The sequence below is a fragment of the Globicephala melas genome, chromosome 5, assembly GCF_963455315.2.
Source record: "Globicephala melas chromosome 5, mGloMel1.2, whole genome shotgun sequence".
NCBI classification, from domain to species: Eukaryota; Metazoa; Chordata; class Mammalia; order Artiodactyla; family Delphinidae; genus Globicephala; species Globicephala melas.
Window position 1 is genome coordinate 63,925,354 of NC_083318.1, and position 26,348 is coordinate 63,951,701.

The window sequence follows — 26,348 nt, forward strand, 5'->3', positions numbered from 1 at the left end:
AGCCCTGGACTGGGAAGATCCCACATGCGGCAGAGCAACTATGCCAGTGCGCCAAGACTACTGAGCCTGCGCTCTAGAGCCTGAGCCTATGCGCCACAACTAATGAAGGCCGCGTGCCTAGAGCCCATGCTCCGAGAAGCCACTGCAATGAGAAGCCCACGCACCGCAATGAAGGGTAGTCCCCGCTCGCCACAACTAGAGAAAGCCTGCGCGCAGCAATGAAGACCCAACGCAGTCAAAAAAATAAATAAATAAAATAAATAAATTTAAAAAATTCTATTGCTTCACTGAAGACATTCTAAAGTGAAACTGGCATTTTCAAATAGTGAGTGTATAGCATTAGTAAAATTATTACTAGTAATTTTTTGCACACTACTGCTTCTACATCATCAGTGCATATGTCAACACAGTAAAAAGGCAAATAATATCTTAGTTTTATTATGATAATAGTTTGGGCATTGCACATTGACTCCTGAAGACATCTCAGGGGCCCCCCAGGTGCCTTCAGACTATACTTTGAGATGAATTTTTCCTTATCCTTGCTAGAATGCAAATCCTTTTACGATTCGAGGGTTTTTTTGGTCTTGTTCACTAGTATGCCTCCAGGGCTTAGATTATGCCTGGCACATAGTAGGCATTCAATAATTATTTGTTTAATTTATTATGTAATGAAGTAAGCAATCAGAACTAGATCATAATAGTGAAGAGCTTATAATCTGCATTACTGGAAACTCATTTTTTTAAAAATTAGTTTTGAACAGGTAAAATTTACAATGGGATACATGATGAAAAGTCTCCCACTTTGCCTTCCCCAAGGAACTTAAGCTGTTTTCTCAGAGATAACCACTGCTGTCAGTTTCTCTTTTTTTCTTTTTAATGTTCTGTACATTTTTATTTTATTTATTTATTTATTTTCATTGGGGTATAGTTGTTTTACAATGATGCTGTCAGTTTCTGATGTATTTTTCCAGTGATATTTTATGGATTCACAAGCATATTCCTTTCTTCCATCACATACTTTGTGGTATACTACACACAATCTGGACTGAATAGTGGTTTTTTTAAATAAAATTTTTCTTTTGGAATAATTTTGTATTTACAGAAAATTTTAGAGAATCTTGTATACTCTACTCACTTCTACTACTGTTAGAATCTTACACAATCATAGTACCATGTCAAAACTAGGAAATTAACATTGCTACAATACTACTAACTAAATTACAGAATTTATTCAGATTTCACTAATTATGTCCTTGTGGTTCTAGGGTCCAATCCAGGATACCACATTGCTTTTAGCATAATGCTCTTTTTCCCTTAGAATGTATTTTGAGGATCGTCTCAGGTCAGTTTATATGCAGTTGCCTCATTCTCTGGAAGGACTGTAAAAATGGACTGAAAGTGGAATTTCAGGACCAATGATTATGTGCATTTAAAAATTACCAAACCTCTCTTCCCCAAAGAAATTAGCATACCCTTCTAATTAGTCTCCCAGTGATTTGAGTGTTGTAAATTTCTTTGAAGTTCCAAGATTAATACTGGGGACTGAATGAAGGTGATAAATGTAAAGTATTCAAAAAATTTTTGCACACTTCGAAATTACTATTTTTAATGTACTAGCACAAATTCACATAGCATTGCATGATTTATACATTATACCAATAATTTATTGGGCCATGACCCACATGTATAGTCGGTTCCTGTTAGGACCACTAGGGGGCTCTGCTGGAAGGGTTTTACAGTTAATTAGTCCATTTACGGGAATGTTTCGAGATGATGTTTTAGATTTCTAAACTCTTAAAACTTGAAAGAGATCATCTCATCCAGCTTCCTTATTTTGCAGAAGAGGAAACCAAGTTTGGCCGAGAGAGCTGGTATGGAGGAGAGCTGGAATTTAAAATCCTCTCTTGGTTCCCGCGGCAGGAGTTCAATAAATTCTTTTTTGCCATGTGCCTCCACTGAATGATTCACCCCCCAGTGGCTATTTTCTTTTCTACTGCCACAATTTTGGTAATTTTTGCTAAGACGGTGTATTTATGATATTCTTCTAATAGGACACTTTACTGATTGGTTAGGTGAAAGAAATGCAAGAAATATAAACTTCTAAATAAACGTTATTACTTATTACAAAATGTTCTCTATTCAAAGCATCCCTCAGCATCAAAACCATATTAGTTACTGGAAGCCCTAGCAACCACTTTCAAATTTACTTTCCACTTAAAACATTTTACTCTTATCTTTACTCATTTATTCATTCAATATTTATTGACTGCCTACTAGCTCCAGACACTGTTGTAGACCCTAGGCTTACAGAAGCTGCCCTTCGTCCCCAAGAAGCAACTATTTCTCCATTGTTCACTTTATAAACTATTTTTACAGGGCTTAGTTCAGTGGTTCTCATAGTGTTGTCCCTGAACCAGCAGCAGGAGCAGAAGCACCTGGGAACTTGTTAAAAATGCAAATTATTAGGCCCACACTACACTCCAGCAATCTTTTTTTTTTTGTTTTTAAACAAGCTCTCCAGGGATTCTGATGTACATTCAAGTTTAAAAACTATGGTTTTAGTTCCACGGCTTGACATCAATTATCTAAGTAGGTCAAAGATCAACATCCGGCTTCTGAACTCTCAGGCATCTCTGTGGAGTAAGCGGTCTTAGATACAACTGAGACCCAACAATGACCATACTTAATTTAATCATTTGTTATACCTGGAAAGATCCTGGGATGATTGTAGTAACAGTATTATAATGGCTTCAGAACAAAAACGAACCGCAGTAGATTTTCTTTACCAATAGAAAATGGGCCGGACTGAGTTCCGGGACAGTGTTTTCAGACACTAGACACACACGACTACATTAATCCCGTGGGTTCTGGGTCTGGCTGAGTCAGGGCGGCGCTCTGAGCCTAGTGGGGCCGCGTGAACCGGTCAGGTTGGATTCGAACCTTCGGTTAGAGGCTAAATTCTGGAAGCCTCGACCATATCACATTGGTTCGTACGGAGGAGGAGGCGCCGGAGAAGACCGGGGAGGCCTGGGTAGCGCCGGCCGGCGCAGAAGCCGCACCCTCCTGGCCCCAAACGCCGGCAGGGCGGAGCCACGCGGCCGCAGCTCGGGCAGAGACGCGAGGCGCGGCGCAGCGCGGCGCGGGTTCGCGACTGTGGCGTAAGGGGCTACGACGGCAGCGGCTGCGCCGCCCGGCCGGGTCAGCGTCGTGCGCATGCGCGGACCCGGCGCCATTTTGGTGGCCGGGCGCGGAGGTGATTCCACGCTCAGGAGAGCGCGGCGGCAGGGGTGGCGTTGGCCGCGTTCGTGTGCACCGGTGTGACTCGCAGAGGGAGGAGGCGGTGGAGGAAGAGGTGGCGGCGGTGGCGGTGGTCGTAACGGTGGCGGAGGAGGCGGGTACGAATCAGCTGCGGGCGGAGACATGGCCAACATCGCGGTGCAGCGAATCAAGCGGGAGTTCAAGGAGGTGCTGAAGAGCGAGGAGGTCAGAAATGAACTCCCGGACGTCCCCCACCTCAGCCCAGGGCGGGAGGGCCCTTCCAGTGGCGACCCCAATATCCCTGGTAACCCCCGGGTGGCCTGCTTTGCTGCCACCCTTCTGCTTGTGGGGAAGCAGCAGTCTTCCCCTCCTTCCGCCGTTTTCCCCTCCCCTCCCTGGGCCCTGGGATGGACGGTCTCGCGGGCGGGTGGTTTGGGGAGGAATACGGCTAGGGGGGCGGATGGAGGAGGGGCGCTTATCGGCGGGGTGTGAGCTCTAGAGAGCCCCAAGGCAGTGGCAACAGCTGGAAGTGTGGCGGTAGGGTGGGGAGGGAGCAGGCCGAGCCTGAGAAAGCCCGGGAAGTGGGTTGGGGGAAGGGGAAAGGTGGTAACTGGATCCGGAGAGCCGCGCTGCCCAAAGGCCCACTCTTTTTAAGGGTATTCTGGGTTATAACTAGTCTGGCCGCCACGGTCCTTTCCTTAAGGAAGGAGCGATGCGAGTTCTTAGGTATTGATGAAAGAAGGACGTTCAGAGTTACTCCCTCTCAGTTCGGTATTGGGAGAGAAGAGAAGGCATAATGGGGTGCTGTCTTCTTTGAGTGGGGGGAGGGATAAGGGAATTTTCACCTGAGATAGGAAATTAATTCCATATTAGACCGTTACCTCATTTCTACTTACCCCGACATCTAGGCCTCTTTTCGATTGACATCTAAAGCTTTTTGACTGGGTAAAGGCAAGTTGTTTGGTGTATTAAAGGCATTTAAATATTTTTAGCTAGGATTAGGATAAAATAATGGAGTGTACGAGAAGCTTATTTCAAAATACTGTCTACAAGTTACAGAGTGTCCCAAGACAGTGCCTCTGTGACACTGTTGTGTTGTGCCATGAAACTTCACTATGATGTCCTTCATAGTTGTCATTATGATGTCCCTCATAGTTAACTTGATTCTTACTTTTGAAGAACATCCCTATTAAAAAACATGAGGTTTCAGCAGATTAATACATTGTTATATTTCCTTTTTAAGTAAGTAGGTTTATCCCAACATATTTATATCTGAAATGATTAAAAAATTTTTGTCTTAACTTGCTCTTGAGTCCTTTGGAAATTTTAGATACTCTTGTATTAGCCGCACTTATTAATGTAAGATATTTAAAGTGTTTTAGTAATTTGACTCAAAATTATGAACGAATCAGTACAGTTTTTTTTTCATACCCAAATCGAGAAGAATGCTAGGTTGTTTTCCTCCTTGGATTCAACAAAGGGAGTTTAAAAATACTGACTGGTTATTTTCAAGATGTCACATATCATTATTGGATGTATTATTGCTATTTGTATTTTACTCTTACATTGGTACTTTAATCTTAATGATTTGTGAAATTCAGCATTTTAAGTATGTGATGAGTTATTAACGTAAGTCTGATAGCAGTTGAACTTTATTGGAGTCTAAAGTGATTATGTATTTTTCCAGTTAGACATGGAGAAAATTCTTTAAAATTATTTAAAAATGCCAAATCCTAGCAGATTTACTGAATGTAATAGTATATAAGTAATGATTGGTTTTACAGAGCATGTGTATGTACTCTGACCTCTGTATTTGTTCAAGTGCCAAAACTCTGAATGGAAGGATGACTTTGTATTTTTGTGGTACAGTGCAGAAAAAGAGTCGTAAATGCCTGTACTGATATACAGTGAAACAGTGATTCTAAGTTTTTCTCTAATAAGAAAATATATTCCAGGACAGTTGACATATATCTTCCTAATGAAAGTTTGCAGCTAATATTGTTGCCAGTAGCCTAAAACATTTCTTCTATGATACGGTTGTACAAGCCTGACACTTAATATAAGACTTTAATGCGTTATTTTCTATTAATTAAAAGTGGTAAGTTACTGCTCTTATAATTCATATAGTCTCTGCATTATGTGAGTTGACTTTTCACCATGATATTCTTAGTACTTAAATTGATGCTTAAAAGAAATCTTGTATTGCTATAGTAATACATATTGTTAAAATAATACAGCTCTATATTGAGTAAGGGATGATGAAGCCTTGCTTCAAGTGACATAGTGTTTCAGAGGAAGAAAACAGAAAATACAAACAGGAAAATTTATTTTTTTAAGGACAGTACCTTTATAAATCTGGAATGAAACTTATTCCAGAAAGTAAGTGAAAAGAACATTTAGGAAAGGGTCAGATATTGGAATATATAACCAGTAAATAGCTTTATTTTCGCCAATATTTTATTTAATTGATATTTTACTAGGTCCAGTTCTATAAGTGGATTATGTTGATTATTTTCAACTCATTGAAGAACTTGTAGTACCGTCCACGTGTTTCCTTTTTATGTAGGTAAATGCAGTATTTGAGTGGCTGGTCAATTAATCAAGTATTTCCTCATGTAAATCTCCATTTTACCAAAGTTTATTTCATATGCTTGTGTTTACTAAGACTCCTGATTGATTTTAAGGATTTTTTTTTCCCCTTTTAAGTGCCTTAGTAAAGATAGCTGACATTTGCTGAATTCGGGCCATAAGAAGTTGTAAGTGGCCACTGTTGGAGCGTGTTGTTAGTTAAAATACAGCCTCCAAGATAAATTAAATGTGAAAAGCACAGTGCAGAATAGTGGGAGGAGGCCACCCTTTGTATCAGAAGTGGGAGAATAGGTGTATTTGTCTGTATAGGTGAAAGGATTAATGAGAAATTGGTAACATTGATTGCTTCTCTGTCATTGGGTGTCTTGGGCAACAGGCATCAAAAGATCCCTTTTGAATTTTGAGTCATGCTAATACTTTATTTACTCAAAATAAATAAACCATGTAGGCCTTTTTTTCCTGAAACTGTTTGGAAGTCTGTCCTTTATGTGTCAGGTTTATTTAAATCTGAGTGTGAATTTTAAGTAATGTTTCAAAGTTGCTAGGCATGGAAAATTGATTTAAATTACATTTTATGGTTATTTTTTGAGTTGAATTACATAAATGAGTTGTTGCTTATGAGGATAGAATAAAACTATAATCTGTATTCATAGGTTGTATTATTATTTACTATCAATTATTATTGGTATTAACAATTAACCACCATTTGTAGAGGAGCTCTCAGTTCCATTTGTTTATATACATTATTGCTAATTCTCAAGAACAGTTCTTTGAATTAGATTTCTTATTTCTTAGATGAGAAAATTGAGATTCAGAGAAGTTAAATTATTTGTCCGCAAATGTGTAGCTTTGAGATGTAGATCTAAGTCTGCTTGTGTTTATATTGTACTATGCTGTCATGACTTGCCAAAGGTAGGCATACTTTTAATTATTTAAAAATAATTGAACCTGGTTTGTATTACTGATTAAAGGATTTAAACACAACCTAATTTGTTAGTTTAAACATTAAAATAAGTGTTACCTGTAATTAAAGGTTTACTTGCATTTCAATATGGAAAATATTTTTAAATTTGATGTTCAGTGAAGTAAAATGCCCTTAAATCAGTGCACATACTCTTGCTTGTTCTTGTGCTGTATGGTACCTGTAGTTTTTTTCATATTGTAGCTGCACTTTGCTAGCTAGGATTTTCTAGGATTCTCATAGGGAATATTTAAATCTATGGCATTAACAAATTGGTTTCATGAAAACTACTATTGTATACGTTTTCCTTAAGTATTTAAATGGATTTTTGTATCTTTTATTTTAAATTTTATATATTTGATTATTCTGTGTAGAACTAGTTGCAAATCTTTAGAAGAAAGTCTCTTGATTTCTATAGACCATGCAACCTTGGCACTATGTGGGGCAGATAATGAATTCTTTGTTGTGGGTGGTTCTCCTGTGCATTGTAGGATGTTTAGCACTATCCCTGACTAATAGCACTAGATGCCAATAGCACAGGCAATCCTCCCTCCACCTCCCTACCCTCTCCCTGCCAGTCATATCAACTAAAAATGTCTCCAGACTTTGCCAAATGCTGAGAACCACTGCTGTAGACAAAACTCTTTAGAAGAACATTTAAGACTGTTAACTAGGTAGGATGTGTAGTATAATTTCTTAAAAGTTGAATGAATGGGAAGTAAAGGTACAAAAAATTATATAGCATGGCTCTACTAGGTTTGAATGTTCTGTTTTTGTTTTAAGACTTTGACCCTTATCAATTAATTATCATCATTTTCTTTTAAACGTTTTCCTTTTTGATGTAAGGAAAAAGCTGAAATTTCCTGCTATAAACTAATGTTACCAGAATTTGAACAGTTTTTTACTAATAGAAAAGTGGTATGTTTTTACAGTTATGTAAATTATAGATCAGTTTAACTTATTTAGATAGTGTGCCTTAAGAGGTTCTGGGTGTAGGTTGAGCAAGGAAAGTGTTATAGATTTGAGGTAAAAAAAAACAACAACAAAAAGCCTGTCCAAGTAATACTCTTTGGGGTGCATTTCTCTTCTCTCTCTCTCTTTTTTTTTTTGGTTATTATAAAGGCTTTGATCTCTGTCTGTCAGGCACAGAGTTAGATGCATTTGGGATCCCTTTGCAGGTCACCCCTTTGTAAAGAATATATATTCTTATTTCTCAGTAAATATGTTATCAGCAGTTATTGAGCATATTGACAACAGCCCTAAAAGACTTACCTGGTTGGAGGAAGATAAAAATGTTAGATGCAAAAAATCAATGCTATGGGAGTTCTGAGGGTATGTGTATGTAGGGAGGTTCTTGAGCTAGGTTCCAAAGGAAAGTTAAGACTGACTTCGAATTTCAGGAGACAGTCATAAAGGAATTACAGGAATACTGTAATTTACAAGTAAATGATCTCTTCTGTAGATGCCTGAACTGGAACTAGGGAGCAGGGTTATGGACAAAATTAGGCAAGAAACACATTTTTATATATATGTGTGTATATATAAATATATATATATTTATATATTTATTTTAACATGTTTATTGGAGTATAGTTGCTTTACAGTGGTGTGTTAGTTTCTGCTTTATAACAAAGTGAATCAGCTATATATATACATATACCCCATATCTCCTCTGTCTTGTGTCTCCCTCCCACCCTCCCTATCCCACCCCTCTAGGTGGTCACAAAGCACCACATTTATATATTTATAACAAAAAGGTTACACAGCTCTGATATACACAAACATAGTTGTGGAATTAGAACACATAAGTTTTCTTTGGAGAAAAAACCACCTTTTTCATATCAAAATAATAAATGGTAATATACAAAGTACATACAATAAAGTGTGACCAGCACCCAAAACAAACAGAATATTAATATTACCAGCACCATCAGAATCCCCACACCCCACCCCTTTCCAGTCATTTTCTTGGTTTTTAATAGCACAGACTAACTTTGAGTATTTTGTTTTTGTTTTTTTTGTTTTTGTTTTTGTGGTACGCGGGCCTCTCACTGTTGTGGCCTCTCCCATTGCGGAGCACAGGCTCCGGACGCGCAGGCTCAGCGGCCATGGCCCATGGGCCCAGCCGCTCCGCGGCATGTGGGATCCTCCCGGACCGGGGCACGAACCCGTGTCCCCTGCATCGGTAGGCGGATTCTCAACCACTGCGCCACCAGGGAAGCCCTGAGTATGTTTTTTTGTTTTTTGCTTTGAGTATATTTGAGTAAAAGGATAGACATAAGAGCATATACTATATGATTTCATTTTAAAGGTTTTCAAAAGATGACTTTCAAAGTCTTTGTTCAAAGCATGCATTAACAGTGTCTTAGAAAATGTGTTGAATGTTAAAGTTGAAAGAGACCTTAGATCTAGGTCAAAAACTTCATCTATAAGATCAGGAAACTGAGGCCTAGAGAGATTGATTGTTGCTCAGTGACTCAGATCTGGTTAATGGTGAACTTCACCCAAGTTTTTGGCATACCAGTTTACTCCAACCATTATATATGGTTGCTTTATGGGACTATACTTTTCATAAACAATATAAAAGCTGAATGCTAATAAAACTAAGTACAACAGTGGGTGACAGTTCAATATTGAGTATTGTATTTAAATATATTTTGCTTTTCTCTCTTACTGTGAGAAAAGTCTGCCAGGAGGCAGAGATACTTACTTCCCCAAGCATGATGTAGTGAGTTTAGCTTAGTGATTAAGAGTGTGGGCTTTGGAATTAGATCAGCGTTCAGTCCTGGCTTTTCTGCTTAATACCTACAGCACTGACTGTTTCAGCTTTCTTATCTGTAAATAGGGAGATCAAGAGAGGCTTTACAGTGCTTAGAGCAGTGCTTGGAACATTCAGTAAATGGATAGCTGCTAAGATGTCAAAATTAACTGTACTTTCATACTCTGCTTATTGTTGTCCTTGGACCATAAAGGTTTCCTTCAATGGTTTAGTGATAGCTCTATGGGAATTTGCCTCCAGAAAAGGCTTAATAGCATGATGAGGGACTTTAGTACTTCTGATATTCTTTGTGTGCAAATAACCTTTGGGGGCTGGTGGCCAAGGGGAATACAAAAGAATGTATGTGGGCTTTGTTCTGAAGATGTTGGTTAGTCTTTCTTTAGGAGACAGTTATAAATTGGAGAGAAGTTTGTGTTAAAATGACCTTTCTGAGTGAAAAAGAAGTAAATTATTTGGGAGCCTTTCATGTAATATGGAGTAATGGGATTATTTTGGACTTCTTGACATGGCTCTGGTCTCCTTTAACTGGACCATGGAATCCATATGCTAATCCTCTGGTGTGTAATCTTGAATTCCTTTGTAAAATCCCTATTTTAAAGTTGGGTCTTGGAAACTAGAAAGTCGTGGTCACATCCATGTGACATCTGTCGTATGTTCTGTTATGTAATTCTGAAAAGGTGAGACAAGTTCATTTCATTCAAAACCCTTATCCTTTTCCTCCCTTAGTTCTTTACTTTTACTGCAAATTTAACATTTATTTATTTATTTTGGCTGCTCCGGGTCTTAGTTGTGGCACGTCATCTTTAGTTGCGGCATGTGGACTACTTAGTTGTGGCATGCATGCGGGATCTAGTTCCCCGGCCAGGGATTGAACCCGGGCCCCCTGCACTGGGAGCATGGAGTCTTACCCACTGGACCACCAGGGAAGTGCCTTTACTGCAAATTTAAAACAGTAACTACCTGTAGTTGAATGTCTACTATCCGATATTTTATATATATCACAGCCTTATGAGATGGGTGTTATTCTTGTTTTATGGATTAGAAAGTTGCAGCTCTGAAGAAAGTAAGTTTCCTTAGTGTCGAGTAACTTGGTGGAACAGGGGTTTAAAACCAGGTCTCTGACTCTGTTTACTGGTTATGGTGGAAAGAATAGAGTATAATCATATCTGCTGCTTGCTTCCTATCCATTATCTTTAAAGATGTTTAAAAAAATTATATTTTAGACTTAGAAGTTAAGAAATAATATATGAACACCTTTATATCCATGGTCCAGATTTAATAGATCTTAACTCATACTGGGTTTAGCCCTTCCTCCACCTCCCCAAGAAATAAAACAAAACATACAGACAAAGCTCATTCTGTTCTCTTTCCTTCTTTAAGTAACCACTATGCTGGGGTTGAGTATATCCCCCCATTCATATTTTTGTTTTTACTATTGATAAACAGTATTTTTGAGTGTAAAATCACTTTTTAGTATTTTAAACTTAAAAAAAATTTTTTTTCATAGATGGTTTATAATATTCTACATCTCCTGCAACTTTTCTTCTCAGCGTTGTTTTTTGAGATTTATCTGTGACGATGCATATGCTCTAGTTCTTCAATTTTATTTTTTTAAATTTATTTTTTTTTAGTTCTTCAGTTTTAAACTACAGTTGACCCTTGACCAACATGGGTTTGAACTGCATGAATCTATTTATATGCGGATTTTTTTCCATAGTAAATACTGCAGTACTACACAATCCACTGTTGATTGAATGTGAAGATGTGGAGGAACTGGGTATATGGAGGGCCAACTATAAGTTATACTTGGATTTTTGTCTGAGCAGGGGGTCGGTATCCCTAACCCCCCTCGTTGTTCAAGGGTCTACTATGTAGAGTATTTCGTGTCACAGTTTTAAAAATTCATTCTCTTATTGATGGCGCATAGTTCCAACTTTTAGAGATTATAAAAAAGGATGCATTGAACATTATTATAGTTGTTTTCTTGGGCACATAAGGGTTTTATAGGAAGTAGACTTTCAGGATCTGAGTGTATTTGCATCTTCTACATGACTTGATATTGCATCATTATTCTCCCAATGATTGTATCAATTTACACTTGCTCTAGAAGTAAGTAAGAATTCTAGGGACCTGACATTTGGAAGGTTTAGATTTTTGTCAGTCTGATGGATATGAAATGATAGCTTATTTTAATTTTCATTTTCCTTGTCAGTAGAGATATTAAGCATGTTTTTGTGTTTATTGGCCATAAGGCTTTCTTTTGTAAAATTAGTGTTTGCATTCCTTACCCTTTTTTTTTTTTTTTTTTTGCCGTACGCGGGCCTCTCACTGTTGTGGCCTCTCCCATCGCTGAGCACAGGCTCCGGACGCGCAGACTTAGCAGCCATGGCTGACGGGCCCAGCCGCTTTGCGGCATGTGGGATCTTCCTGGACCGGGGCACGAACCCGTGTCCGCCGCATCAGCAGGCGGACTCGCAACCACTGCGCCACCAGGGAAGCCCCATAAAACTTTTCATTGTATTTTTTAAAAATATTTATTTATTTATTTTGCTGCACTGGGGTCTTAGTTGTGGCACGTGGCATTTTCGTTGTCGCATGCAGGATCTTTTAGTTGCAGCATTCAGGCTCTAGTTCCCTGGCCAGGGATCAAACCTGGGCCCCCTGCATTGGGAGCGACGAGTCTTAACTGCAGGATCACCAGGGAAGTCCCTCATCCTGTATATATTTATGTGTACAATTTCAGTGGCATTAAGTGTGTTCACATTGTTGTACAACCAATACCACCATCCATCTCCAAGACTTTGCTTTTTGTAAAATTGAAACTCTGTACCCATTAAACACTAACTCCTTACTTCTCAATGCTCAACCCCTGGCAGTTACCATTCCGTTTTCTTTCTCTATGAATTTGATTATTATACATTATTTGTTCTGCTGGCTTATTTCACTTAATTTTATTGTATCTTTGATCTTACTGAGTTTACTTCTAAATAGCCAAATTTGTCTGTCTTTTCCTATATGGTGTGGTTTTTGTATTTTGTTTAAGGAATCTTTTCCTACTCTGGTTATCATAAAGATATTCTCCTGTATTTGGTTCTTAAAAGTTAATTCATTCCTTAACTTCTGTACTCAGGTTTCTTCTGTCTCTATCATATCATATTGAAACTACTTTTTCAGGCATTACCAATATCTTCTAAATTGTGAAACAAAAAGTAACTTTTCAGCAGTTGTCCATTTTGTACCTCTTTCTTCCACATTTCCAATTCCATCTTAGAGCTTTCCCCTTTCGGTTACTCTGATACGACTTTTCTGGTTTTTCTTCAACTTCTCTTACTGTCCTTTGTAAGTTACTGATTTCGTCGTCCTCCATCATCCATTTATCTCCTGAGTCTTTGTTTCCGCTTTTGCGTTTTTTGTGAATCATCTTAGGTCAGGTTTTCATTTCTCAGATGGACTATTTATATTAAAATAGTTTGCTTATTTACATTTAGTTCTCTGCCTTTGGTCTGTCCCAACTTCTAATTCAACTGGCGCCATGCCACTGGATTTAATTTTTTTTTTTTTAACCTTCCAAAGAAGTGCCTTTATTACAGGGTTTAGGAAAGGAAAAAAGCTCTAGAAAAAGGAAATTTCCAAAATAGGTCTTCAGCAAGGGTGGGTGCAGTGACAAGTCCAGGCTGGAGTCTTGATCTCACTAGAGGTCACTTCCAGGTTGTGAGGACGGTTGTCCTGGAGTCTCTCGATCGGCCCCCTCTGGGCCCCAGCGACTGGCCCGGTGGACTTCTCAGCCCTTGGTCAGCCTTGTCGCCTTGTGCCAGCTCCTCGTCATACAGGATTTCATAATTGCCAAGGACTTCCTTTGGGGGTGACTTGTTTCATTTACAGTCTGGAATTTCAACGTTAGGGACCGCGATGTTGAGGGTGTCATTAATCAGGTTATACTTAAGGATTTGGTCGTTGGCAGTGCTGGAAGTGAGGGATGGGGAGCATTCACCTCGATCAGCCAGGGCTTCAGCTTGTCGTCGATGATGATGTCGTAGCCGTAGCACTCAAAGCAGTGTTTGTCGTTGTTCATCATGGGTGCCACGGCCTTCAGGGACTGCATGAAGATCCAGTGGATCTCGTTGAACAGCTTGCTGGTCACCTCCTTGCCTCAGATGCTCTCCAGGTAGAGCCACAGGTTGTTCACGGTCCACGTGCCCCCGTGGATGTGGTTGTAGTCCTCCCCTTGTTTCTGAATGGCAACGTTGGTGAGATGAACAAACATGTTATCCAGCTCACTGGTACTCGGGGTGTATTTTACTGTGCAAAAGCAGCAAAATCCAAGTTTATGCATGTAGTAGCGCAGTGGGCGGTACGTAGACACCAGAATATACAAGCGCAGGTCAAACTTGCTGCCGCTGATTAGTAACGGGTTGTTAATGTACAGAGAGATCACGTAGGCTTCCTTGGTACTGAGTCATGAACGAAGATGTTTTGCTGTCCCAGGACCACTTTTTGATTTGTGAGAGCTTGTTGATCAGAAAGATGCCCTTTCCCTGAGCTTTGCCACAAGGTTTCATGATCCAGGTGCTAGAAGGGCTTTTCCTGAACTCCACGAACAGGTTGTAGTCGGCGGGCAGCATGTAGGTGACAGGGACGAAGTCCAGGTAGAGGTGTTTCCCACTTTCGTCCTTCTCTGCTAAAGGACTCCCTTTCTTCTCCAGCTCTTTCCAGTATCTCTTGATGGTTTTCACCATCAGATCCTTCTGCATCAGTTCATAGTGGTTCGGGAAATGGTTGACTATTTGATCATTTGAGAGCTGGTAGCCAGTTTTGACACTAAAAACATTGCGGATGGTTTGCTTGCTCTTCCAGTAAAAATTCCAGTCCTCGTTTTCTGTCACTTGGACCCATCCTGTCTTTTCAGAGTTATTTATCAGCAATGACTTCTTTTTTTGAGGTACGTGGGCCTCTCACTGTTGTGGCCTCTCCCGTTGCAGAGCACAGGCTCCGGACGCGCAGGCTCAGCGGCCATGGCTCACAGGCCCAGCCGCTCCACGGCATGTGGGATCTTCCCGGACTGGGGCACGAACCCGTGTCCCCTGCATCGGCAGGCGGACTCTCAACCACTGCGCCACCAGGGAAGCCCAGCAATGACTTCTTGATATCAGTGACCCATTTCACTTTTCCTGCCATAATCCATAGGTACTTAAGGAGCCAGTGGGAACGTCCAACTTCTCTTCAGTTTCACCCAGTTTTGACTTGGATTCTCATCTGATGTCAGATTGTTTTCCTGTGACTTCCTCCTGTGGGGCTCACAGCGCGGAGGAACGCCCAGGAGCGCAGAGGACGGTGGCCCCGCACCGCGGCCCAGCCCTGCCTCCCTGGATTTAATTTTTAAAACGTTACTTTGTCATTTTCCTTTACATTGTCTACGCCCTATTGCATGAAGTCAAAACCTTTTTACTGTTGTTCTAGCCTATCTTTCCTTATTTCCTGTCAAGTCTCAACTTAAGTTTTATGCCTGAACATACCTCAGACCCTCACTCTCCCTCCAGCTATATTGAGTTGTTCTGTCTGCTTGGAATAAGTCCTTAACCTCCTTTCTTTGCCTTTTGAAAAACTTACTTCTCCTAAAATGCCATTTCTGATAAGCTTTTCTTTTTTTCCTTTTTTAAAGTTTATTTATTTGTTTTTGGCTGCAGTGGGTCTTTGTTGCTGCACGTGGGCTTTCTCTAGTTGTGGCGCGTGGGCTTTCTCTAGTTGTGGCGAGCGGGGGCTACTCTTCATTGCGGTGCACGGGCTTCTCATTGCGGTGGCTTCTCTTGTGGAGCACGGGCTCTAGGTGCGAGGGCTTCAGTAGTTGTGGCTCATGGGCTCTAGAGTGCAGGCTCAGTAGTTGTGGTGCACGGGCTTAGTTGCTCCGTAGCATGTGGGGTCTTCCCGGACCAGGGCTCAAACCCGTGTTCCCTACATTGGCACTGCACCATCAGGGAGTCCCTGATAAGCTTTTCTTGAACCCACAGTTTACTTTTTTTTCTCCAGTATCACTTTGTTGGGGTTTTTTTTTAGAGCAGTTATTATATTTTTGGTAATTGTATATATGTCTTTTTGCTCCTGCTAGATCATTGGGCTCCTTGAGGATTCTTATTCATCTTTTTCTCTTCAGCATCCAGTATGGTGCCTGAAATGTAATAGGCTTAGTAACATTTAAAGTATGCCACACCTCCCCCCCCCCCCCCCGCCCAAATCTTTGATAGGTGTATAATCTTTTGGAGCTATTGCTGAAAGTGCTCTTTGCCTAAGGTCTGTGTTACTCTGTTCATTATTTTTAGTCTTTGTGTGATTATGGATTTTTCTAGTGATTACAAATGCAGGGCTAACTAGCATATGTAGCCATTTCTCTCAAGTGACTGTGGAGTGCTTTACTTTTAGGTTTCTTTGTTTCATGTGAACCATCCTATTTGGGATTGGTGTACTTAGTTGTGGGTTGTCTGATACTATTGCTTTTCAGCAGTGATATAAAACACTTTGTGCTTCATTTTTCTTAAATCATTCTGTACTAGTTCCTTTATTTTTAAAATATATGTATAGAATATACTGCAGTTTATGCATCTGTGCATTGGATATTTGGTTATTTCCAGTTTCTTGCTGGTACAAATGTGCAAGAATTTAGTGTGTATTGCTAGATGAGATTTTAGAAGGTTATATATGTCAGACTTTTTTTAACGTCTCTTGGCTTGGTCATACTTTGATTATATCCTTAGGTGTTTACTTACGTGCTTTATCTCCATCTGTCTGATGGAACTGTGAATGTGTGTCATTGAGGACATAGACCTGTCTTACTGATTTTTCCATCCTCCATTGCTTAGCACATTGCCTGGTGAGCAGGAGGCATTTGTTTTCCTGAATGAGGTTCAGTATTTCTTAAGCTCCAGGGAGCTAATCCCCAAGCACTATGAAAGTAATACCTTTCATCCTGCTTCTGGTACTAGGAAGAATTGAATATGTTGATAAAGGTGGCCGCCAGTGAAGTTGGGTTTCTGTTGATAATGTAGTCAGGTCCTGAATTGGGATGGTGTACTGTCCAAGCCCAAAACTGGGGAAATAAGATGGTGGGAAAGAATCTTTTTTGCTTTATTTTGTAGTTTTCCCCTTTGAAGATCTCAGGGGGCATCTATTTAGTATTATATATGACATCATCTGTATCCTATGGTTTAGTTTAAACTCTTTAGTTAACTCTACATTTTTCTTCATTTATTCAACAAATATTTATTGAATGCCACCAGTGTTTGTTAATAAGCTAGACATGGTCCATGCTGTTATGGAGTAAATTATGGTCCAGTAAGATGGTGAGACATTGAACAGCTAGTTATGTTTGTTGAGTTTAAGTAAGGAGAACTGTGAGGGTGAGGTAACCTAAACTCAGGGAAAGAGTTCCTTGGGAATAACCCTTAAACTAATACTTGGGAGGATAAATTGGAATTAACTTAGTCATATATTAGGATGATCAACTCTTACATGCACATAGAAAGCTAATAATTATATAGTCAAGAATGTAAACCATTTAATTGCTTTTCTCTTTTAAATAAATAGTCAAAATTCTGTGAATATAAAAGTAAGAAACTTATTAAACTTTGAAAAATACCGGGAACTATATTATAAAGTAAAAATTATCGGTAATCTCACTCCCAGAGATAATTCTTTTCTTTAAAAAATGTTTGTCTATGAAATATTTCACATATACAGAGATACATCTTAATTTTGGTTTTCCTTTCTTTTTATCTATTTATGTACATATATATACATATTTAGAGTTTTTTGGGGTGGGGAGCATTGAATACAATTCCCATGGGACTTTAAACCGAAATCTGTAATTTTTAATCATTTGAAGTTGTTTTTCCCATTAGACTCCAAGCTTCTCAAGGGTAGGCATCATGGCTCATCCATCTTTGTATTATCAGTACCAAGAGCTCTTTAACAGATATTTGAGGGCTCTCTCTATGGTAGGCACCATGATATGTGTTGGGGATATAGTAATGAGTGGGATAAGGGAAGACAGACAAATAAGTAATAAATGCAGTGCAGAGCTGTATAATAATATTGTCCAGATGAAATTAATTGGTTGTTTTTGATTGGGTGTTCAGAAAAGGCTTATCCTAGAATTGTAAACTTAAATTGAGATCTGAATGATAAAAGCACGTCACTGGGGAAGAACAGTCCAGATCAGAGGAAACTGTTAGTGTAAAAGCTCTAAAGTGGGAATGAATTTGCTGTGTGTAAGCAACCAAAAGGAGGTTGTTGTGGCTGGAGTATTGTGGGTGAGGGAGGAGAATGGTGCAAGATGAAGTTGGAGATGTAGGTGTGAGCCAGATCACACACAAGCCATTTGAGGATTTAAAGCAAACGACAGAATTCGTGTTTTTAAAAGATCACTTTGGCTGCTGTGGGGAATGAATTGACCCTGAAGATAGTGAGGAAACGTTTACTACTTAAAGGTTGAGTTTTGCTGGATGTAACAAAAGAAACAGTAGTAGTGATTGAAATAAATAGGAAAAGTCTGGAGGGGAAGTATCCCAAAGTTGTTTGGTTAGGGGCTTTATAGTGTTAATAATCTACTTCTAACTTTCAGGTTACTATTCTTAGGAGTTTGACCCTTGTCCCTAAACTCTCAGAATGGCTATCAGAGGACCAGGCAGCCTATCTGAATTGTAAAAAGGGAAAGGCACCAGGCACCGCCAGCTGAGTTCACTCCCTTTAAAAGAGATATCTGAGGTTCCATTCAGTAACCTTTTTATTTTTTTATTCACCACAGTGTCATAAACACTTCTTGGTTTAAGGTAGGCTAGGAAATGTTTATTAGCTGAGCACATTGCTCCCCAATTAAAATGAGGGTTTTGTTAGTAAGGAAGGAGAAGGAAATTTGTTAGGCACTTCCCATGTGGGGTTGGGGATAGGAGGCAGGAATGAACTCGGGAAACCTTTCTAGGTAGCCTAGGCAAGAGATGATTGTAGCTTGGGGTTAGGGTGGAATAGAGGAGGCTTAAGAGAAGTGTTTGGGTTATGTTTTAAGAGTGGAGTCACCAGAGCTTGCTGATGGTGTAGAGAAATAATGAAGAAGCTGGAAAAACACCTAGATTTTTGTCTTTGCAACTAGATGGATGGTGGTGCTAATTTCTGAGTTGAGGAGTGGGAAGAGCACACTGGAGGTGGGGAGGATAAGAATTTAAGCAGTTGTTATGTGCGTCTGGAGGTTAGATCTGAAGAGAGATTTGGCATCATAGATACATAGATGGTATAATTTGATGCTTAGACTGGGTAACTTAACTCTAGGAGAATTTGGTTAGAAAAGGAGGGGTCTAGGACAAAATCTGGTTTTTGTCCTGGTTCCGTAGCACATGTTGAAGTTGAATTGACGAGAACCAACAAAGGAGAGCATGGTGTCATTGAAGCCAAGAGAAGACAGAGTTCCAAGAAGAAGGTGGTCAACTTTGTCATGCTGCTTAAATGGGAGAAATGACTGTTGAATTTGCAGTGTGATCATTGTGACCTTGACTGGAATATTTTCATTGGAATGGTGTGCATGTGTTACTGGGGTGGATTGTTAAGAGGAATGAGATGAGGAACTGGCAACTATGGTCAACTTTTTAAAGGAGTTTTGCTTTTACAGGGAAGGAGAGAAGAGGGGGAGCTGGAGAAGACCATGGCTTCAGAGATCTTTAAAAAAAAATTTCTAGTAGATATTAGAGTATGATTGTATGTTGATGGATGGGAGAAATTGATTATGCTAGAGAGAGAAGTAACTGAAGGTGCAAAGTCCTTGAGAAGAACAGGGGGTGGTGTTCCTAACATAAGTGGAAGGATTAATCTTTAATAGGAGCAGAGACACTTAGGGCAATGTTAAGTTTCTATTTGGGATTTGTGGTTTTCACTTGAACATCAGACCACTTAATGGTGGTTGTTCCCTGCTCCCTCCCCCAGCAGTGCTGCTTGGGGCAGACACAGGAAGTTTTTTTAAATTTTTTTTTTAGTTTATTGGAGAATGAGTTTAATTAGCATTAGGGCTTTGCCATATGAGTACACTGCAGGAAGAAAGGTATCAAGGTTGTCAAGAGTATTTGCAAGGGAGTGATTATAATGAATGCCCAAGGAATCTAAACTGGCTAAGCAGGAAGTGAGGACCTTAAAGGTGACTGATAATGAGGGAGAGTCAGGGAGAGTGGTTCTGTTTTGATGAAGCCAGCTAATAGCTGGGTTTGGAGTACCAAAGTGAATTTATTTGATCCACGGAGGTTGGGAATCTGAGAAACTTGAAGTGGATTTCGGAGAAGGTGCAGGTTTAGGTAACGACAAAATCAAGAGTATGATTATGGGGATAAGAGCTTACAGTCTGTTAGTATTTGTCGGGAACACAGGCATTCTTAATCCTGTTTCCTTGCTCTTGTATGAGAATTGAGAAGAAATGTACAAAGATGACAAATTAGGCAAGTCTCTCATCAACCACAGATAAGCTGTTGATATAAACATCCTTTTAATCAAATCAAGATCTTTGTATGTATACTGTTTTATATCTTTTTCCCTCTTAATATATCTTGTGTTTTCTTCAGGGCATTAAATATTCTTTTTAAATATTTAGTGTTTAACTTGAGTATTAGAATTAAATAGTATTTATATATTAATATTTAGTAGTGCCTGACTAAACCATTCTTTTGTCAAATATTTATAAGTTGTTTCTATTTTTTCTTGTTATAGCCTTTCCTGCTGAAAGGCATATCTTTACATAATACTTTTTTTTAAAATAAATTTATTTATTTTTGGCTGCATTGGGTCTTCGTTGCTGTGCACGGGCTTTCTCTAGTTGCGGCGAGCGAGGGCTACTCTTCATTGCGGTGCGCGGGCTTCTCATTGCGGTGGCTTCTCTTGTTGTGGCTTCTCTTGTTGTGGAGCACTGGCTCTAGGCGCACGGGCTTCAGTAGTTGTGGTTCGCGGGCTCTAGAGCGCAGGCCCAGTAGTTGTGGCGCACAGGCTTAGTTGCTCCGCGGCATGTGAGATCTTCCCAGACGAGGGATTGAACCTGTGTCCCATGCATTGGCAGGCGGATTCTTAACCCGCTGCGCCACCAGGGACGTCCCATAATACTTTTTTTTTTTTTGCGGTACGTGGGCCTCTTACTGTTGTGGCCTCTCCCGTTGTGGAGCACAGGCTCCGGACGCGCAGGCTCAGCGGCCATGGCTCACGGGCCCAGCCGCTCCGCAGCATGTGGGATCTTCCCGGACCGGGGCTCGAACCCGTGTCCCCTGCATCGGCAGGCGGACTCTCAACCACTGCGCCACCAGGGAAGCCCCCATAATACTTTTTAATCTGAGTTTATTTCCCTAAGATAGATTACTGGAAGAAAATTACTAGGTCATAGTATCTGAACTTATGACCAAGGTGTTTTCTAGAAAGTTGGGTGTAAATTGCTCTAGCACTGGCACTGTATGAGGCAGCCCATTTCATCATATTCTCACCATTAATACAACCTTTTTTTAAAAGTCAGATAGAAAAATTAACTGTTCCATTTTATCTGTTTATTTAACTTTTTTTTTTTGAAAAACATTGTTTATTTAGATAAACATTTGACCAAGCCCTAGTTTATCCAGTGAACTTGAGCAAGTTCTATGAAATACACATTCTATGGGCAAGTAAGTGGCAGAAAAAATAAAACAAATAATTCATTTAACTTTTTATTAAGAAAATTTTCAAGTGGAAGAGTTGAAAGAACGTATGCTTCTGTCATCACTGCCTAGATTCAACAATTGTTAATGCTGCTGTTATGAAGATAATTCATTACCAAAAGCTGAGCATGCATCTCCTCTAAATAGCATTCTTTTATATAACCAGAGTATCATTATTCTACGTAAGAAAATTGTTAATTCCTTAGTATCTAATATTCATATTTTCCCATATCTCCCATGTTACTTAAAAAAATGTCTTTTATAGTTTTTTGGATTTTTGTTTTGAAGGATCCGCTTAAGGTTTACACATTGCATATGAATGTAGTTTTTTTGTTTGTTTGTTTGGGGATTTTTTTTTGGCTTGCGGGATTTGGTTCCTCAGCCAGGGATTGAACCCTGGTAATGGCAGTGAAAGCGCTGAGTCTTAGCCAGGGGATTCCCTGAATGTAGTTTTTAGTCTTTTAAAATTTATGATGGTTCTCCTGCACACACCTCCATTTTTAATCCTGGAGATTTCCTCATGGTGATGCTTTAATTTGTATTTCTTACAAACTGGGAGTTCAGGTATAAAGGTTTGACTGGATTATCAGGTTAAACATTTTTGGCAAGACTCCAAGTGTAATGTCAGTACTTCATATTGAATTATGTTAATATATGTGTAATATCAGGTTTTCTCACTGTTCGTGATGTCGGGTCAATTGTGTAATCACTTGATTAAGGTGAGAGCCACAAGATCTCTTTGTGAAGGTACGTTTTATTCCTTTTGCAGTTCGCAAGTAAACTGAAGTTAATGCTTTGGTCCTTTGCAAATATCTTACTCTTTAGTATCCTTTCACCTGAAAAGGATCATCATCCATTGATTTTCCTAATTGTCAACTTCATATTTACCTAGCTAGAATTCTTCTAGAAAGAAGAGCTTTCCATCATTAACTGGGATGAAAATTGCTTATTATCAGAGTGTAGATTTGGTTTAATAGTCACCTCCTATGGCAACAAATGATTTTCCTCTTTCTCTTTTTTTAAAATTTTTTAATTTATTATTTTTGGCTGCATTGGGTCTTCGTTGCTGCATGTGGGCTTTCTCTCGTGGCGAGCGGCGCTTCTCATTGCGGTGGCTTCTCTTGTTGCAGAGCACAGGCTCTAGGCGTGCGGGCTTCAGTAGTTGCAGCACAAGGGCTTCAGTAGTTGCAGCACGTGGGCTTCAGTAGTTGTGGGCTCTAGAGTGCAGGCTCAGTAGTTGTGGCGCACGGATGTAACTGCTCTGCGGCATGTGGGATCTTCCCGGACCAGGGATTGAACCCATGTCCCCTGCACTGGCAGGCAGATTCTTAACCACTTCGCCACCAGAGAAGTCCCCTTTTCTCATTTTTTAATCAATGTGTGGATGTCTTAGCCCATGCTGCCACAGCAAATTACCATAGACTGGGTGGCATAAACAGAAATTCATTTTCTCACAGTTCTGGAGGCAGGGGACATCAAGTCATAGCTGTGAAAGTAATTTGAGATTGGTTTCTGTTTGAAATTATTGTGGTTAAAATACGCTTATGGGGGCTTCCCTGGGGCGCAGTGGTTGAGAGTCCGTCTGCCGATGCAGGGGACACGGGTTCGTGCCCCGGTCCGGGAGGATCCCGCGTGCCGCGGAGCGGCTGGGCCCGTGATCCATGGCCGCTGGGCCTGTGCGTCCGGAGCCTGTGCTCCACAACGGGAGAGGCCGCAACAGTGAGAGGCCCGCGTACCGCCAAAAAAAAAAAAAAAAGTTTATGCAAAATAAATTTGTCTATGTTTGATTTTATAAAAGAGTTTGTGTTTAGATGGAAGGATTACTATAAGTAGTAGCAGTGATGGCAAATATTCTTATCCCTTTTTTTAAGGAAAACATAGTTTTGCCTCAGTTTTAGATATATATCCTTTGTTACTTTAACATCTGTATTTGTCAAATAAAGGCATTTCCAAATACCTTTTTGATAAAATTTTTCATGGAATTGTATTCTTGAATTCTTGGAATAAACCCCTCTTGGTCATAGTGAATAGTACTTAAGTTTGTTATGGTATGTTAACCAAGATTTTGTTGAGAATTGTGTATCTTTTTAGTGAGACTAACCTGTGTTTGTTCAGAATTGTGCTGGCTGAGTTTGGGGGATCAAAGCCATTGTTTGTCCTATAAAACGTGTTTGTAATCATTCTGTCCCTTTCATTGTTTTGAAACAGTGTGGGATCATGTTTTGTAAAGTGGAATGTATGTTTGAGAACCAGGTGGCTTTTTAGAGAGTGGTTGCTAAATTTTTGTCAGTTTCGGTATTAAAAAAAAAATCTCTTGGGACTTCCCGGGCGGTCCAGTGGTTAAGACTTCGCATTCCAATGCAGGGGGGTGTGGGTTCAATCCCTGATCGGGGGAGGTAAGATCCCACATGCCTTATGGCCAAAAAACCAAAACATAAAACAGAAGCAGTATTATAACAAATACAATAAAGACTTTAAAAACGGTCCACATCAAAAAAAAATCTCTTATTTAATATATTACATTTCACTTATTATTTATGATCTGTTTTTAATGTGTAGTAAACACAGGATATGGTTTATCTCTCTTTTTTTTGGTTTATCTCATTTTTTAAAGGTTTTTAAAAATTTTATTTATTTCTACCTTTTTTTTTTTTTTGGCTGCATCCGGTCTTCATTGTGGCATTTGTTATGGCACTTGGGCTTCTCTCTAGTTGTGGTGCACAGGCTCCAGGGTGTGCAGGCGCAGTAGTTGTGATACGTGGGCTTAGTTTCTCCACGGCATGTGGGATCTTGGTTCCCCAACCAGGGATCAAACCCACGTCCCCTGCATTGGAAGGTGGATTCTTTACCACTGGACTACAAGGGAAGTCCCGGTTTATCTCGTTTTTTAGTTTCCTTTCTCTTTCCTGCCTTTAGTTTACTTATTCTGTATTTTATCAGTTGAGCCCATGACTTTTTGGTTTTATTTTATTTTATTTCATTGAGTCACTGGTTCCATCGTTTTTCTTCCTTTTTGTTTGGTTCAGTTGTTTAGTTTTTTTTTTCCTTTTTGCTGTCAGTAGTTTGAACCCTTTAAAATTCCTTCTTAAATTTTCTTAGGTGACATAGGAGTTTGGAAGGTTAAAAGAAAAGTTGTTTTAAATTACTTAAGGGTACAGAGTCTCACTGTTAAAATTTTTCAATTAACAGAAATATACAGAGTAAAAGTTTTAGTTACCCATCCACCCTTTCCTTCCTTCCTTCCCTCAATCCTAATCCTGTCTTTCAGAAGGAACCTTTAATAATTTTTTCTATGCATCTACATATTCAGAAAACATAGGAACTTCTAGTTTGTCGACTGAAAAAAAATACACAGCCTAGAAGTTGAGAATTACATTTTGTTTGGCGGGTTTTCCAAGGACTTAAGCCTGGAAGATAGCCTCTCATATTGCTCTGAGGAACTGGCCCAAAGAGGTAAGGGAGGAGCCAGGACTTACAGGAGTTTTGCAACAAAAACCAGGTAGTCGGAACATCAAAAGATTACCATTAATTAAAGAAAACCAGACATCTCAGGGTAATGAATTTAACACTTTTCTATGTATGGGAAGATGGGAGAGTTTGGACTCATTGAAATCGTTCCTTTGATATGCACCTTAACTATTTAGGGCCTGTATGTATCCTGCTTTTTTCCATCCTGAGTCCCCTAAGGGTACACTGTCAGGACTGAGTGCAGTGGCTGAATGCTAGATGGCTGCAACATACTTTGTTTACGGATACTGCAAGCAGTATTTTTTGTCTACAAGTTTATGAACTTTCATAAATACAAACAAGAGTACAGACACACTAAAAGTTATTTTAGCTCTGTGTGATGATAGATGTTGTAAAGGAAAGCTTGTGCAGTATCACAAGACTTTTGAACAAAGAGATCTAAGAACAGCCTTCTGACACCTGATTAGTTGGTAAGAGAGTTTTATATAGTCCTTTAGATTTTGACAAGAGAATGCCATTAACTGATAAAAATTTAAAATAAGTTTTTATTTTGTAGTGTTTTATTATGATATTTCTGAACAAATTACTTGAGTATTTTTGTTTTTGTTTTTTTTGCGGTACGCGGGCCTCTCACTGTTGTGGCCTCTCCCGTTGCGGAGCACAGGCTCCGGTCCCGCAGGCTCAGCGGCCATGGCTCACGGGCCCAGCCGCTCTGCGGCACATGGGATCCTCCCAGACTGGGGCACTAACTCGTGTCCCCTGCATCAGCAGGCAGACTCTCAACCACTGTGCCACCAGGGAAGCCCTGGATTTTGATTTTAAGATACATGGTGACACATTTGAAGAGTTCAGCAACGTGTAAATTTATTGTTGGAATTCGTAACTTTGTGCTTCCATTTTATGTTTATCTTCATTTTTATTTGCATAAACTTTAACAAACAACTTTCAACTTTGACAGAATGCCTTTCATTTCCATGAACTAATTAAATTTCTAGTTATTTAGATATATTAATATTATTTAACAGTTAATATTCTAATATTTTTGTCTCTCAAACTTTTTATTTTAAGCCTCTGTTGTGTCTGTGGATATGGTAATTGATTGACAAAGAATTTTGGATCCTCCAGGTCTAGGAAATACTTTAGTGGCCCAAGGATAATTTTCATCTTGCCTTTTCTTTATTCGGGAATTTTAAAGCATATCTAGGTTATCTTGTCTCTATAGCTTCACATATAAATGTCTTTGATATTCTCAGCATGTATTAATATCTTTAAAAATATATTCTTACACAGAAGTACCATTATTACATCTAACAGATTAACCAAAACATGTCGATATCATGTAATAAAGTCCATATTCAGATTTCTCCAGTTGTCTCAGAAACATGCAAAGGCTGTTTTTCATTTTTACAGTCTTTTTAGTTTTTATTCTGCAAATTTGTGTAGTTGGTAATCATAGAATAAATACTTTCTGTTCTATTTTTTTCTTTACATATCGTGAACACTTGAATGTTTAGTACTCATTTTTTTAACTTGAAGACTTAGAAAAGAAAAATAGCTGTCACGTTCACAGCAAAATTGAGAGGAACGTACAGAGATT

The 26,348-nt window shown here is 39.4% G+C and overlaps 1 protein-coding gene and 1 pseudogene across 1 annotated transcript in view; one reads left to right on the top strand and one right to left on the bottom strand.

Moving 5' to 3' along the window:
* The first annotated feature begins 3,228 nt into the window (after positions 1-3,228).
* Positions 3,229-26,348, top strand: part of UBE2K (ubiquitin conjugating enzyme E2 K) — an 80,742-nt gene continuing 57,622 nt past the window's right edge. Inside the window, exon 1 of the mRNA XM_030881082.2 lies at positions 3,229-3,483. Coding sequence (XP_030736942.1) covers positions 3,421-3,483 — 63 coding nt within the window. The 5' untranslated portion in view covers positions 3,229-3,420. The remainder of the gene's footprint in view (positions 3,484-26,348) is intronic.
* Positions 13,286-14,869, bottom strand: LOC115865958 (polyglutamylase complex subunit TTLL1-like; annotated as a pseudogene).